Source organism: Lepidochelys kempii, chromosome 3 (assembly GCF_965140265.1).
Source record: "Lepidochelys kempii isolate rLepKem1 chromosome 3, rLepKem1.hap2, whole genome shotgun sequence".
Classification (NCBI taxonomy): Eukaryota; Metazoa; Chordata; order Testudines; family Cheloniidae; genus Lepidochelys; species Lepidochelys kempii.
The window spans coordinates 190,544,816-190,560,146 of record NC_133258.1 but is presented as its reverse complement, the minus strand read 5'-3'; the positions used below and the strand labels follow the sequence as shown (position 1 = coordinate 190,560,146).

The following is a 15,331-nucleotide window of genomic DNA, read 5'->3' as shown; positions in this document are numbered from 1 at the left end:
AACAGGGTTTCTCCACCTGTGGGTCGGGACCCAAAATTCAGTCACCAGAATGTTTCAAAGGGTTGTGTGGCAGCTCCTGTTCCACAGGGATGGCTGGTCTCGCCTTCCTGCTCCAGGCACTGGGCGGTGCAACCTCTTGAGGTTCCAGCACCACTCACGTTTGGCCCAGCCGTCATGATAATGAGAGTCCTGGTAGGCCAAATTTGAATGAGAGGTACTGCAACCCCATGAGCCAGGTCACAACTCCACTCTCACGTATTTGGTTCAGTCAGGGACATGGGGCCAAACCTGAGTGGCGCTGCAACCACAAAGGTTGCAGTGCCTAGAATGGAGAGCCAAACCCAGCCAGCCTCACAGCATAAGAGCTTCAGGAACTGCCACTGTGGGGTGAGTACCAGGCAGGATCCAACCAAAACTATCCCAGGGCCTCAACCCCCAGACTATTTACTGGGTCTCAACAGGCCATAAATGTTTACAGATGGGTCCTGAACCCAAAAAGGTTGAGAGCCATTGGTTTAGAAGATTAGCTTTTCCCACCTGTATTCTGCTTAGACAGACCAATGGAAAGAGGAAGAAGACACACAATATTACTTGGACTGTGCAGCTATTTAGACTGGTGAAACAAAAATGTTCCTAAATTTGGAAGAGGCAACTTTTGCTTTTGGAGCAAGAAGTTTTCAAACTGGAAAAGGTAGTAAGTACGTTTTTGAATAGTCAAGCAACTTTTGGATCTAGCCAAACTATTTTGGAATGGAGATTTCAACAACAATTGGATGATGGTGGTAAGAAGATAAAGACAAAAAAAGGTCAAAAGGCACCTGTTAAAGATCTGTTTTGTTATTAACTAAGGTTCTGATCTTGCAGACACAGAAGAACATGCATAATTTTATACATATGAGTTGTTCCATTGGCGTCAATGTGACTATGCATGTGAATCGTTATGTATATGCTTAAGCGATTGCAGGACTGGGGCACAAAGTTGAAAAGGAGTGCATATCGATTTGATACTAGTTTTTGTCAAGGACAGATAGTTTTTTAACTATTCTTCAATTCCAGTCATATACATTTTAGAAATCTCATACAATAAAATACGCAAACTAATTTCAGTTAGGTGCTGATGAGAAAAATGTCAGTCTTATTCAATGTATCTGAAAATAGTGAAATTATGTCTCAAGGGAAAACTGGATCCTACTCTTATTTTGATACCTTTATTTATTTGATGGCTGTAATGATTTATTTTTTTAGAAAAGCAATAATTTTATAAAAACGTCATTAGAGAAGTTGAGAGCTAAAACATCTCTTGTCCCTCCTTCTTCATACTCTAAATTGTGACATAAATCTCTTTTTCTTAAATTGTACATCTTGACTTTTACGCTCAATGGATGAAATTCACCCTTGTGTAGAAAATTTGCACCATTTTATTCCCACGTGACCCCTGTACAGACCAATGACCACCCCCTACTCCTTTTTCTCTTTTAGGCTGACGGTAAAATGAAAGTCAGTTTTTTTTTAAATTATATATTTTTGAAGTACATACTTGCTAACCTAAATCCAGAGCCTATTATACTATTATGTATATTATTTACTGAGTGTTTGATCCATACAAAAATATATTAATCCTTCAAAGCAAAAGTGAAAGTTGGGAACATATTCATGCAACACTTTGAAGTCAACTTTCCATTGTTTTGCGTTGAGCGCTGTAACTTTCTGGTGCAATAGGAGGTTCCATTAAAAAAGTCAGTCACTACTATTTCTGTGGTAATTAAAAACAGTTTTGATAAATTCTGTTTTATAGTTTACGTCTTAATTTCTAGTGCCTTCATTTGTATTCACCGCAAATGTAAATACTCTTTTGTCCCTTGGGAATTTATACACAAAACTTAATTGATTGAATTTATAGTTAAATCAAAAATGCAGAATAAGTTCTAAACAATTTTCTTTACCTCCCCCAAACTCTTATAGCCTCAAAACTAAGCAGGAGTTCAGCGATTTTGTGTTTCATTTTACCAAAGTTCAGGTGCTTAGAAATGAGAAGTTAGGTTAAATAAAAACTGAAGGTTTGATACTGCTCAGAATTGTTTTTGAATAATAAAGCTTCCTGAGAATTTTTATGTGAAGAAGCTTTTTAATGAAGACAATTTTATGAATGTTTGAATAACTCTTACAAAAACATTATTTTTCTCTCTCTTATGTCTTTTTGTTTGTATTTTGTAGCTGAAACATTGTAGTCGCTATATACATGATCTGTTTCCTTCATTAATCAAGAACTTGGACCCTGTCCCGCTTAGACATCTTCTTAATCTAGTCTCAACTCTTCATCCAAGTGCTCATACTGAACAGGTAAAAAAAACAAAAAAACAAACCCTGAAGTACAATAGTACATGTTTTAATTTCTTCAGTGTCATTTGTGACAAGAAAAAGAAAATATACATGATATTAGCTCATTGGACATGTAAAGTCTATTTCTCTTCATAATTCTTATAATGTAGGAATATGCAATAGTGTACCAAATAGGATTTTTGTGCTGCATCTTAAAATAGCCTTTTTGGCTTTTAAATTTTGATAGTTACCTGTTTTAGAAAAGTATATATTTAGAAGTTGATAAAGTTCCTTATGTTTAATATTGGACATTTCTCCATTTTGTATAACAAAACATTCACTTGTTTTCATGAGTTATTTACTTTCATGTTCCATAGTATTGGAGTGCAGAAGAAGCAATAAGTGTATCTTTTGCATTGAAAACCAATTGCTTTTTCATTGTACTATAATCTGGTTTTGTTTATAGACCTTATATTTGGCATCAATGCTTATAAAAGCACTGTGGAATAATGCACTAGCAGCTAAGGCCCAGTTATCAAAACAGAGTTCATTTGCATCTTTACTCAGTACTAATCTACCCATGGGAAATAAGAAAGGTGAGTATATATTTTGCAGTGTAATGTTTATGTATTGTTCCAAAGTAGATAATATAGTTTAGTCTTTGATTTTTTTTATCAATCAGTGGTAACTGGTAACTTTGAACCATAAGCTCATGTGTAGGGTTTTTTAGTAGACACCATATGAAAGTAAAATTGTAAAATGGAGCTTGCTGTATCATTGAGGCATACTTTTCAAGTAAAGGATAAAAAAGAAGATTACAAGGAGATTACATCTATCCCCACTCATATCCTGTAAAGAGACATTGAAGCTTCATGAACATCTTTGAAAACCTTTCCATTCACAAACAATTCTGCTTATACATTCTCTATTTATACATTCTCTATTGTATACATTTTTTTCCTTTCCTTTCCTTTCCATGGGGCACCAGCTGACTGCACCTATTCTGTTGAATGTTTACAGCTGTAGTGCATTCTTTTGTTTTTTAAATCTTTACCTGATGTTTCACTTAATTTTCATTCCTTGACATTACATACTGCTCCTCTTTTCTTAGGCTTTTTTGTCTAGACACTTACGGACGGCCACTTTGGAAGGTGGTGTGGACCTATTTTATTGTAGGTTTCCTTCCTTTAACACTGTTAATTATATACTATAAGCAACTGATATGCTGACCCAAAGAAGCTCAGTCACTTAGAATGTTTCCCTCCTGTTTTTTCCTTTCCCTTCAGAGGAAGAAGAGCTCAGAAGAGCAGCCCCATCGCCTTGTAAGTTGAGTACTAGAAATACTCTGCAACCTAAGTTATAATCTTTTGATAGCACAAATGCCATCTAGAGCAATAGGCTTTGTATTATCAGAAATGAGTTTGCACAATTTTTAAAGTATATTTTAATGAGAAGTCAGTAGAAAATTCCTTTTTGTATAGAAGCTGACAAATTGATATCACTGTCAGATTAGAAAAGTAACATTGGAACTCATGATTTGCAGCAAAATGCTGACTACGTTTCAAAAATATTGTATTTAAATGAGTCCAGCTTACGTTTTGAGTTACATCCCCTGTTGAGGTGTTGTTAGGAATATGGTGTTGAGATCAAGGAGACTAGGTAGATATGTGTAATACTGTTAACGTATAGGTTAGTGAAAGTAACATTGTAACTGGGAGCATGCTTTTAAAATAGGGTCACCTGCAGCTAGTCCTCAAAGTAGTGACAACAGTGACACCCATCAGAGTGGAGGCAGTGACATTGAAATGGAGGAGCAGCTAATCAACAGAAACAAACTTGTGCAACAACGACTTTCAGATACAGAGGTACAACTACAGATGTTCTGTATTTAATTATTGATTTGCTATTAATCAGTTATGAGAATAATTTTTCTGAGACTTTAGGATAGTTTTAAGAGACAAACACAATTCACGGTATGCATGCATATATTCTTTACTTACTTATGTCTGTGGCGGGAGGTCAGGAAACCTTGCTTCAAGTTACTACTCTGCCTGGATACCTAAGGCCAAGGCCCAGTCTAGCCCTAAGTAAACAGACACAGTAAAGTGAAAGAATACTGCATCATAAAATATTTTTAAGTGAAACTCTACTTTAGTGTATTTGTATCATCTATAACTTAGCAAATGACTGCATGAACTTGGGAATGAACTTTGGTATCACACTATATATGTGTGTAGAGTATGTGATCTATTATGAATAGGGTAATTTGATTTTTTTAATGTTTTGTGTACCTAAATCTTGGTCAGAACAAACGTTGTAGCACTTGCACAGCGAAAGAACTCCTAAAGAATCGATGAAAAACAGTAGATTTGATGTATATCCTTACAATTAAAGAATTTTGGAATTTGTCTAACAAATATTTTGTTAATGTTGATTTTATATATGTATAAATATGTTTTAAAATTTATTTTTGACATAATCAATTTTTGTAACATTATAGGAGTCTATGCAAGGAAGTTCTGATGAGACAGCAAACAGTGGTGAAGATGGCAGCAGTGGTCCTGGTAGCAGCAGTGGCCACAGTGATGGATCCAGTAATGAGGCCAATTCCAGTCATGCAAGCCAGTCTGCAGGAAGTCCAGGGAGTGAGGTGCAATCAGAAGATATTGCAGATATTGAAGCTCTCAAAGAAGAAGATGAGGAAGAAGAGGAAGATAGTGGTCATAATCCTCAGAAAAACAGTAGGAGCACGGAGTTACTCAGCAGGAAGATAGAATCACAAGCAGGCATTTGTTTAGGAGATTCACAAGGGGCAGCAGATAGGAGTGGTGCAAGCAATGGGTCAGGAAAGGACCATGTTTTTAACACTGAGTCTGTGCCTCCAGTGGATAGTCGAATTAGAATGCTAGATGCCTGTTCACACACTGAAGATGCAGAACATGATATGACGGGGGAAATGAATCCGGCTCACATATCACAAGGGTCTCAGGATTCTTGTATAACACATACAGGGGACTTCCTTGGGGAAACCATTGGAAATGAATTATTTAACTGTCGGCAGTTTATTGGGCCACAGCATCATCATCATCACCACCACCACCACCACCACCACCACCATCACCATCATGAAGGGTAGGTTGGTTGTGCTTCTTTTAATTTCCTTTACAATAGCAATAAAAGTGATTGCTAAATGTACACTTCAAACATGTTCAGAAGATGTTCCATGTTCCTGGATCATTCAGATGATTACTTTTTTAATATCCTACAAATAGTTGCACAACAATCTATTTTATTGTCTAATTAAAGTTGCTTGCAAAGTTTTTATACTGGATGAAAAGATGTGCTAGAAGAAAACACTAAGATTCTTTTGTTGGTAAATTTACATTGTTCAGCTAGTGATAACAACATGGTGACTTCGTCTTTCATTAATGAAGCCGAAGATTTGCTTTTTAGTTGTCTTTCTAATTTCCATAGTGATAAACTATGTTGCCAGGTGGTTCATATCTGTGTTTATCTGTATATAAGTATCTCTTCATGTAGATAAGTTTAACAGACTCGTGTGCTGTGTTGAATTGCTTCATTACGTACAAGTTAGGGCTGTCAATTAATCGCAGGTAACTCACGTGATTAACTCAAAAAAATTAATCGTGATTAACTCAAAAAAATTAATCGTGATTAATTGCACTTATAACAATAGAATACCAATTGAGATTTATTAAATATTTTTGGTTGTTTTTCTACATATTCAATATTGATTTCAATTACAACATTAAATACAAAGTGCACAGTGCTCAGAGTGCTCACTTCTTTTTTATTATCAATATATGTACTGTAAAAATGATAAACAAAAGAAATAGTATTTTTCAATTCACTTCATACAAGTACTGAAGTGCAGTCTCTTTATCATGTAACTTACAAATGCCGATTTTTTTTTTGGTTACATAAGTGCACTCAAAAATAAAACAGTGTAAAACTTTAGCGTCTACAAGTCCACTCAGTCCTACTTCTTATTCTGCCAATCGCTAAGACAAACAAGTTTGTTTACATTGATGGGAGATACTGGTGACTGCTTCTTATTTACAATGTCACCTGAAAGTGAGAACAGGCGTTCGCATGGCACTGTTGTAGCTGGCATTGCAAGGTATTTACATGCCAAGTATGCTAAACATTTGTATGCCCCTTCATGCTTTGGCCACCATTCCAGAGGACATGCTTCCATGCTGATGATGCTTGTTAAAAAAATAATGCATCAATTAAATTTGTGAGTGTACTCCTTGTGGAGAGAATTGTATGTCTCCTGCTCTGTTTTACCCCCTTTCTGCCATATATTTCATGTTATAGCAGTCTCGGATGATGACCCAGTACATGTTGGTTTTAAGAATACTTTCACAGCAGAATTGACAAAACTCAAAGAAGATACCGATGTGAGATTTCTAAAAATAGCTACAGCACTCCACCCGAGGTTTAAGAATCTGAAGTGCCATCCAAAATCTGAGAGGGACGAGGTGTGGAACATGCTTTTAGAAACTACAGAACCCAAACCACCAAAAAAGAAAATCAGTCTTCTGCTGGTGGCATCTTACTCAGATGATGAAAATGAACATGCGTCAGTCCGCACTGCTTTGGATCGTTATCAAGCAGAATCCATCATCAGCATGGAAGCATGTCCTCTGGAATGGTGGTTGAAGCATGAAGGGACATATGAATCATTAGCGCATCTGGCATGTAAATATCTTGCAACATCAGCTACAGCAGTGCCATGAGGATGCCTGTTCTCACTTTCAGGTGACATTTTAAACAAGAAGCAGGCAGCATTATCTCCTGCAAACTGTAACCAACCTTGTTTGTCTGAGTGATTGGCTGACCAAGAAGTAGGACTGAGTGAACTTGTAGGCTCTAAAGTTTTACCTTGTTTTATTTTTCAATGCCGGTTTTTTGTACATAACTCTACCTTTGTAAGTTCAACTTTCATGAAAAAGAGATTGCACTACAGTACTTGTGTGAGGTGAATTGAAAAATAATTTTTTTTTTTACAGTGCAAATATTTGTCATAAAAAGTAAAGTGAGCACTGTACTCTTTGTATTCTGTGTTGTAATTGAAATTAATATATTTGAAAATGTAGTAAATATCCAAAAATATTTAAAATAAATGGTATTCTATTGTTGTTTAACAGTGCAATTAATCGTGATAAATTTTTTAATCACAAAATTAATCACGATTAATTTTTTAATTGCTTGATAACCCTAGTAAAAATATTTATTATTTCATCTGTTGTGACAAATTATTTCTGAAATTATATGGTAATTGGAATTTATAAAATTAGCTTTATTGTACAAAACATGTTTCTGAAATTATTCATTTTAATGCTTGTCTGTATTTTATAGACACATGGTTGATGATATGCTAAGTGCAGATGATGTCAGTTGTAGTAGTTCCCAGGTCAGTGCAAAATCTGAAAAAAATATGGCTGATTTTGATGGTGAAGAGTCTGGTTGTGAAGAAGAACTTGTACAGATTAATTCACATGCTGAGCTAACATCTCATCTTCAACAGCACCTTCCTAACCTTGCTTCTATCTACCACGAACACCTTAGTCAAGGTAAGAGTTAGTAATAGTAAGAAAAAAACCCAACTCTTTTTCTGTACTTCTAACTTTAATTTTGTCTTTTTAAAAATAAACTCTCCAGTAATTTCAACAAATAGATAATTTTTAGAAGCAAAGCAAATGAACAAACAAAACCACCAGACAAATCTCCCCTCCCCCCATGGAGGAAGTGTGTAAAACTATTAACAATTCGGAAGATGCTATATTATTTCAAAGGATTTCTTTTTACATGTATGCTATATAAATATATTTCTATATATGTTTTCTTTCATTTCTTTTGTCAAATGATTTTTATGCAAGATAAAATAGAAATTAGTGTACTGTAGATCACTTTTTTAGCATTCTGCTTGAGATCTTATCCAGTTGTTTTTCCTTATGAAGACCCAAATTATGAATTTGAAAAGGACCTTTACCTAATTTCTTTTTGGTATTTTTAATTTTGCATGTGCAAATAATTGCAACATAATACATACAATTGTTTGCAGACAGATGTATTTTAAACATCTACTTGGTTTTGCCTGCATTTTATTTTCTTATACATCTGAATGGTATCAGTTGTGCCCACACAATTTCAGAAGCAAAACTGCCCCTATAAGTGTTTGTGCCTTATGGATTCTAGATGCAAAAGAGTGGTTTTTAAAAAAATCTGTTATTGAAATATTAATTTTTAAGTGGAAAACTAAATGCCTGTTTTTATTGTTGCTCTGTTGGATGGAAGAGGCCACTTAAAAATCACAGTACAATGTAAGGGAGGAAAATTTTGACATTCCTTGTGTCCTCCCCAAGATGGTTGTTTATGAAGACTCCAGTCCTCAGGTCTACAGATTGACTTTTTTTTTTTTTTTTTTTTTTTTTAAAGAAGTGTATGCAAGCATGTCTTCCATTAGCAGATGCAAACTATGAGCCTTTGGTTAATCATTCTTGCATGGTTATGTTGCCTTGGTTTTCTTTTTGAGTGTTTCCATGTGTGCAGAAAGTTTTCAATTATGCTTTTTTTGGATTTGAAAATCTGACAAAATAATAAACAGAGTTTTTAAACAGATTTTTTGAAACTAATAATAGCCATACATTGAAGCACAATATTCAAATTATTTTTTTTTGTGCATATTCAATAATAGCACCTGTGTTTTGCTTAGGGCCAGCCGTTCATAAACACCAGTACAACAACAACGCAGTGACGGATATTAACTTGGATAATGTTTGTAAGAAGGGAAATACTCTTTTGTGGGATCTGGTCCAGGATGAAGATGCAGTAAGTTAAATATCAGAAAAGAATATCTGCCAAAAGAAAATAAATACATGCTTGTCAATATCTTTTCTCTTACTTTCTGTAGATTCATCTCTCTGAGGGGTTAATAAATGAAGCAGAGAAGCTGCTCTGTTCCTTAGTGTGCTGGTTTACTGATAGGCAGATCCGAATGAGATTCATTGAAGGCTGCCTGGAAAATTTAGCAAATAACAGGTAACTGAAATTATTTATGCTATCACAGATTATTACATTTATCAGTTTCTATGTTCATGTATCAAAATAGCCATTTCTTTCTTTAAGCATATGCCTTATAATGGTCATGCTGAATATATATTAGGTTCTTAATCTTACTCAAAGGCCTGTTAAAGTTGATATGGGTAAAACATCAAAGTAAAGGGAAAAAAATCAATCTGAAGAGTGATGTGAACCTTTCTGATATTGCTTTGAACTGGGACATGCTGAAGTCTCTAGGCTTCAAATACTGTTCAGCAATCCCCACTCCAGCTCTGTAAAGTGCCAGTGTGATGGTCACATTACGTGTAAATGCCCTGTTTGCAAGGGATTCACTCTCTGGACCAAGACAGAGAAAGATACAAAAGTTGGGTCAGAGACATTCTTATGGAGGCAGCTTTGTGCCCCCATTCAGTATTAAGCCTTTTGGTATGTGGAGACTCGGATTCCACACCCTTTCTCAGCACACTGCCAGACTTAGTGGCACCCAATATTGAAGGGTGTCTGATAGAAGATATTGCTTTCCCCCTCTGGGGCCCTGCAAGGAGCAGGCAATCCTGCTTTTTCTTCAAGGGCTCAGTCCCCATTGGCCCACCATGAGAAGTCAAGTACCGAGGTTAGGGCAGCCTTTGCAAGATTGTCCCCAGTACCACACTTGGGTTCTTTTGAGTCATCAACTCAGATACTGTCAAGATAGCCGACTTCGTCTGCAGCACCAACTTCGTATACAGCTTTGTTGGTACCAACCACACCTGCAGCATACACAGCAGCATGGGACCTCCTGTGTTTGTCAGTACCAGATTCATTGCTCATGTAGGATGACTCACTTCCTGCTTCCCTCTCACTAACACAGGTGTTCAGTTTATGTTTTGCTTCAGTCTTTATTAAAAGGTTAGTGATGACCATATACTCAATGCAATACTAACAACAAGGGGGAAGGAACACAAACCAGAATAAGGAAATAACAGGTTAAAGAATGTTTAGATAAGTTAGTTTAGATATGTGCGTTCAGGTCAGCAGGGCCTGATGAAATTCATCCTAGGGTACTTAAGGAACTAGCTAAAGCAGGGGTTCTCAAACTTCATTGCATTGCGACCCCCTTCTGACAATAAAAATTACTACACGACCCCAGGATGGGGAGTGGAAGCCTGAGCCCACCCAAGCCCCACTGTCGGGGCGGGAGGTCGGGGGGTAAGCAAAGCTGAAGCCCAGGACCTGTAACTTGAGTCCCAACATGCAGGGCTGAAACCCTCAGGTTTTGGGCTTGGATGGTGAGGCTTGGGCTTCGGCCCTGGGTCCCAGCAAGTCTAAGCCAGCCCTGGCGAACCCATTAAAATGGGGCCATGACTCACTTTGGGGTCCTGATCCACAGGTTGAGAACTGCTGAGCTAAAGCAATCTTGGAATCATTAACAATTTTCTTTAGGAACTCCTGGAGATCATGTGAGGTCCCAGAAAACTGGAGAAGGGCAAACGTAGTACCTGTGTTTTAAAAGGAGAACAAAGACGATCCAGGGAATTATAGGCCAGTCAGCCTAACTTCAATACCTAGAAAGATACTGAAACAAATGATTAAACAACTTGTAAGCACCTGGAGGATACTAGGGTTGTAAGGAATAGCTAGCATGGATTTGTCAAGAACAGCACATGCCAAACCAGCCTAATTTCCTTTTTCTTGCCTAGTGGATGGGGGCGGGCGGGAAGCAGTAGATCTGATATTTCTTGATTTTTAGTAAGGCTTTTGACACAGGGAAACTAGGAAAATGTGATCTAGATGAAATTGCTATAAGGTGAGTGCACAACTGGTTGAAAGACCATACTCAAGAGTTGTTATCAATGGTTTTCTGTCAGAGTGGGAGGGCATATCTAGTGGAATCTGGCAGGGGTCTGTCCTGGGTCTTGTTATTCAATATTTTCATTAATGACTTGGATACTGGAGTTGGAGGTATGCTTATAAAATTTGCAGATGACCCCAAATTGGGAGGGGTCACAAACACTTTGGAGGACAGTATTAGAAATCAAAATGCCCGTGACAAATTGGAGAATTGGTCTGTATTAAACAAGATGAAATTCAGTAAAGACAAGTGCAAGGAAGGAAAAATCAAATGCACAACTACAAAATCGGGAATAACTGGATAGGTGACAGTGCTCCTGAAAAGGATCTGAGGGTTATAGTGGATCATAAATTGCATTTGAGTCAACAATGTGATGCAGCTGCAAAAAAGGCTAATATTATTCTGGGGTGTACTAACAGGGGTGTCTAATGTATGACGTGGGTGGTAATTATTCCACTGTACTTGGCACTGGTGATGCCTCAGGTGGAGTTTTACATCCAACTCTTGGTGCTACACATTAGGAAAAAAGGTGGATGAATAGGAGATAGTCCAGAGGAGAGCAACAAAAATAAGATTCAGAAAACCTGGCTTCCCCGGAAAGTTTATAAAGAACTGGGCATGTTTAGTCTTGAGACAAGACTGAGGCGGGGACCTAATAAACCTTGAAATATTTCAAGCACTGTTATAAAGAGGAGAGAGATCAGTTGTTCTCCATGTCCACTGAAGGAAGGACAAGTAGTAATGGGCTTAAACTACAGGAAGGGAGATTTAGGTTAGATATTAGGAAAAGCTTTCTAAGAACAGTTAAGCTTTAGAATATGCTTCCAAAGGAGGTTGTGGAATCCCCATCATTGGAAGTTTTAAAAAACAAGTTGGACAAACACCTATCGGCGTGGTCTAGGTTTACTCGGTCCTGCCACAGCACAGGAGGCTGGAATTGATGACTTCTGAAGGTCCCTTCAAACCCTACATTTCTCTGATCCCTTGATTCTGTGAGGTTGTGGAAGGCACATGTGCTGCCCTGAAGGGTACTGCTATGGGAAAAAATTCTCTGGCTCTGGTGCACCGACACACGGATGCCTAAAGTGGAATGGACATGTACAATATATCTCAAAGAACAACAATTATGGAAGTGGTAGGTAACTGTTTTTCGAGTGCTGGTCCCTGTGTGGATTCCAAATGCAGGTGAGCATGTGTGCCATGCACCGGAGCTGGAAGTGTTCATAGCAGTGCCTGTTGACCCACGCATGCATCATGCGTCGGGCACGTGGTATGTCCGAGGCTTTAAGAGGCTGCTCCAGTTTCCTCCTACCGCCACATGGCCAGAGTCTGAACCCCAATTCCTCTATGCTCTTAGCCACCTAAAAGTACTGCGTTCTAAACTTTCATTGTATATAGTTTTCTTATCTAGTTAGTTGTCCGTTATTCATTGTAGCTAGTTAGGTTCTCTCTTTAGACTTCCCCTCCTGGGGACTCCTCCCTTCCAGCTCCGGTTCTATGTTCCATCCAACCGGCTTCAAAAATTGTGCCTCGTGCCCTCACGCCTTTACAGTGAGCGATGAACACATCCATTGCCTATACTGCCTGGGTGAAGCCCAAGTAGTTTCCCGCTGCTCCATCTGCCGTTCATTGCTGTTTGACCCGAGCAGCTCATGAACTTTGTCTCTGTAATTTTTTAATGGAGGGGGCAGTGGGTCCACATGCGCAACCGGACCCGGCTCTGATGCAACCACTGGAGCGGTGCCCATCACTGGCGGTGAGCACCTCATCAGGTCCCTCATGTGGCACCGACGGCACCGTCACATCCGCCTAAGCCCCACTGCGTGCACAAGTACAGGCACAAAGGTGGCTCCCTAATGAGGACTGCCTCAAAACGCAGCGTTACCTCCCAGAGCCATGATGAGTCAGATGAGAAATCACGCGTCACAGCAGAAGGTTCAACTTCTACTTCAGCCCTGAAGAGAGTGCACAAGGAGCTCTGCTCCAAATGCCATCACTCGCCATTGGCCCCGCCTTCCATCCCAACACTGGGACCTTCTATTTCATTCCCAGCACCATCAAGTCTAATGGGACCCTCGGGCTTGACACACCTGGTTCCACCTACTTGGGGCCGTTTATTGCGTCCGACATTGTCGACAGCGCTTATGTTGCCCTTTGCGAGTACTCCACCACACTCCAGACCTCCGCCCGTCTCCAGGCTCCCTTCTCCGGCCAATGAAATCCTTGTCCTCCATCATTCTCTGGTGACAGACGAGCCCCACTTGATTGTTGACCGCCCTCCTGCTCCACGCCTGGCACTGTGGGTCTCGCCGGTGCCGATGGCTCCTCCTTTCCCTCCTTGTCTTCCGACCCGGACATGGACCTTTCCCCAGCCTGTTCCTACAATCTGGACCCTTGGACTGTGGTCCTGTGGCTGACCCATGGTTTCAACACCCACAGATACTGCTGCTGCATGGTGACCCCTACTCCTGGCCTAACTGGCCGTCGTTGGACCCCTACCATCATTGCAGTATGTATCACCTGTGCTGTTCATCTTCTGCCCATACTGCCACTCTCCAGGAAGAACCCCTGGTTGCTCCCTCTCCGTCGGCACCATTGGCCCCAGCTGCACCGTCGGAACCACCCATCCCTTCAGGCACTTGGTCATCACTGGATGACGCCCTTATTCCACCTTCCCTCTCACAACCAGATGACCAGGGACAGAACCTGTCCCTGCTCCATCACATGGTTACCTCTCTCAGTCTCCTGGTGGAAGGTGTTTAGGACTCCAAGGACCAATTCCTGGACATCCTTCAACCACCCAGATCCTCTCGTATGGCCTTAGCCATCCATACCATCATATTACAACTGTCGCAGGCTGTGTGGCACATGCCAGCATCCTGTGCTCCTACACCAAAAAGGGCAGAATGCTGGTATTTCATTCCCTCTAAGGGCACCGACTTTCTTTTTACCCACCTACCACCTAACTCCCTGGTGGTCAAAGCCACCACTGAATATGCCCATCAGCAACATTTCAAATGCACCTCCCTGACTGTGCTGTCAAGAAACTAGACTTGATGGGTCGCAAGGTTTATTCATGAACAGTGTTACAGTTCTGCGTCACCAGCTACCAGGCTATTCTTGCCAAATACAACTTTCTGTCCTACTCCAAACTGGCAGACATCCAAGATTCTCTTCCACTAGACCGCCAGCAGGATTCCAGATGAGGGCAGACTGGTAGCCAAGGTCATGCTCCAGGGTGGGGTAGACACTGCATCTTGCTCCTTGGCATCTGGCGTAGTCCTCCACTGCGACTTTTGGCTCCAGTCTAGCGGCTTCCCTAAAGAGGTCCAGATGACCCTCTAAGACCTTCCTTTCGATAATAAATTATTCAGTGACAAAACGGATGAGTCCTTTCACTCCCTTTAGGACATGTGAGCTACACTTCGCTCCCTGGGCATCGATATTCCAGCCTCCACCCACTGACAACAACGTCCACCCCTCCGCCCTTGCCCATGGACCACTTACCAACCATACCCCCATTTGACTCACCTTGCCCTCGCTCTCAACAACCCCGACATTCCTCTTCCTCCACCTCTACCTTTCACTGACCATCGAAACAACCCTCGAGACCTGCGTACCCTCCCTGGACCCTTCTGTCTCGCCACAAGTCGTCTTGCCCTCTTTGCCCGGAAATCACTTCCGACTGTTGGGTGCTGGACATCATCCATCAGTGCTACCTCATCGAATTCCATTCCTTTCCTTCCCTTCTGGCCACCCTCCGGTCCTTTCACAAGACCATTTTCTCCACAATGCCCCTCTACAAGGGTGCCATAGAACCTGTTCCATGATGCTATCACAGCCGTGGCTTCTATTTCCACTGTTTCCTCATTCCAAAGGAAGGGAATGATCTTTGCCCCATCCTGTCCTCTGATCCCTGAACAAGTTTATTCACAGCTTTCGATTACGGTTGGTCACCTTTCCCCTCATCATCCCCTCCCTTTCCCATGGAGCTTGGTTCGCAGCTCTCGGTATGAAAGATGCATACTTTCACAGACCTCCACCCCACTCACTGCAAATTCCTTCACTTCATAATGGGCGGTGCCCATTATC

At 40.2% G+C, this 15,331-nt stretch overlaps 1 protein-coding gene across 12 annotated transcripts in view; it reads left to right on the top strand.

The window, feature by feature from the left end:
* Nucleotides 1-15,331, top strand: part of USP34 (ubiquitin specific peptidase 34) — a 266,198-nt gene that overhangs the window by 76,123 nt on the left and 174,744 nt on the right. For 10 of the 12 annotated variants that reach the window (XM_073339383.1, XM_073339380.1, XM_073339384.1 and 7 more), the window contains 8 exons: nt 2,215-2,340; nt 2,786-2,915; nt 3,606-3,641; nt 4,054-4,184; nt 4,820-5,451; nt 7,705-7,919; nt 9,062-9,177; nt 9,260-9,387. In XM_073339383.1, the coding sequence (XP_073195484.1) occupies nt 2,215-2,340; nt 2,786-2,915; nt 3,606-3,641; nt 4,054-4,184; nt 4,820-5,451; nt 7,705-7,919; nt 9,062-9,177; nt 9,260-9,387 (1,514 nt within the window). The remainder of the gene's footprint in view (nt 1-2,214; nt 2,341-2,785; nt 2,916-3,605; nt 3,642-4,053; nt 4,185-4,819; nt 5,452-7,704; nt 7,920-9,061; nt 9,178-9,259; nt 9,388-15,331) is intronic. The other 2 variants (XM_073339385.1, XM_073339379.1) reach the window with 2 other exon arrangements.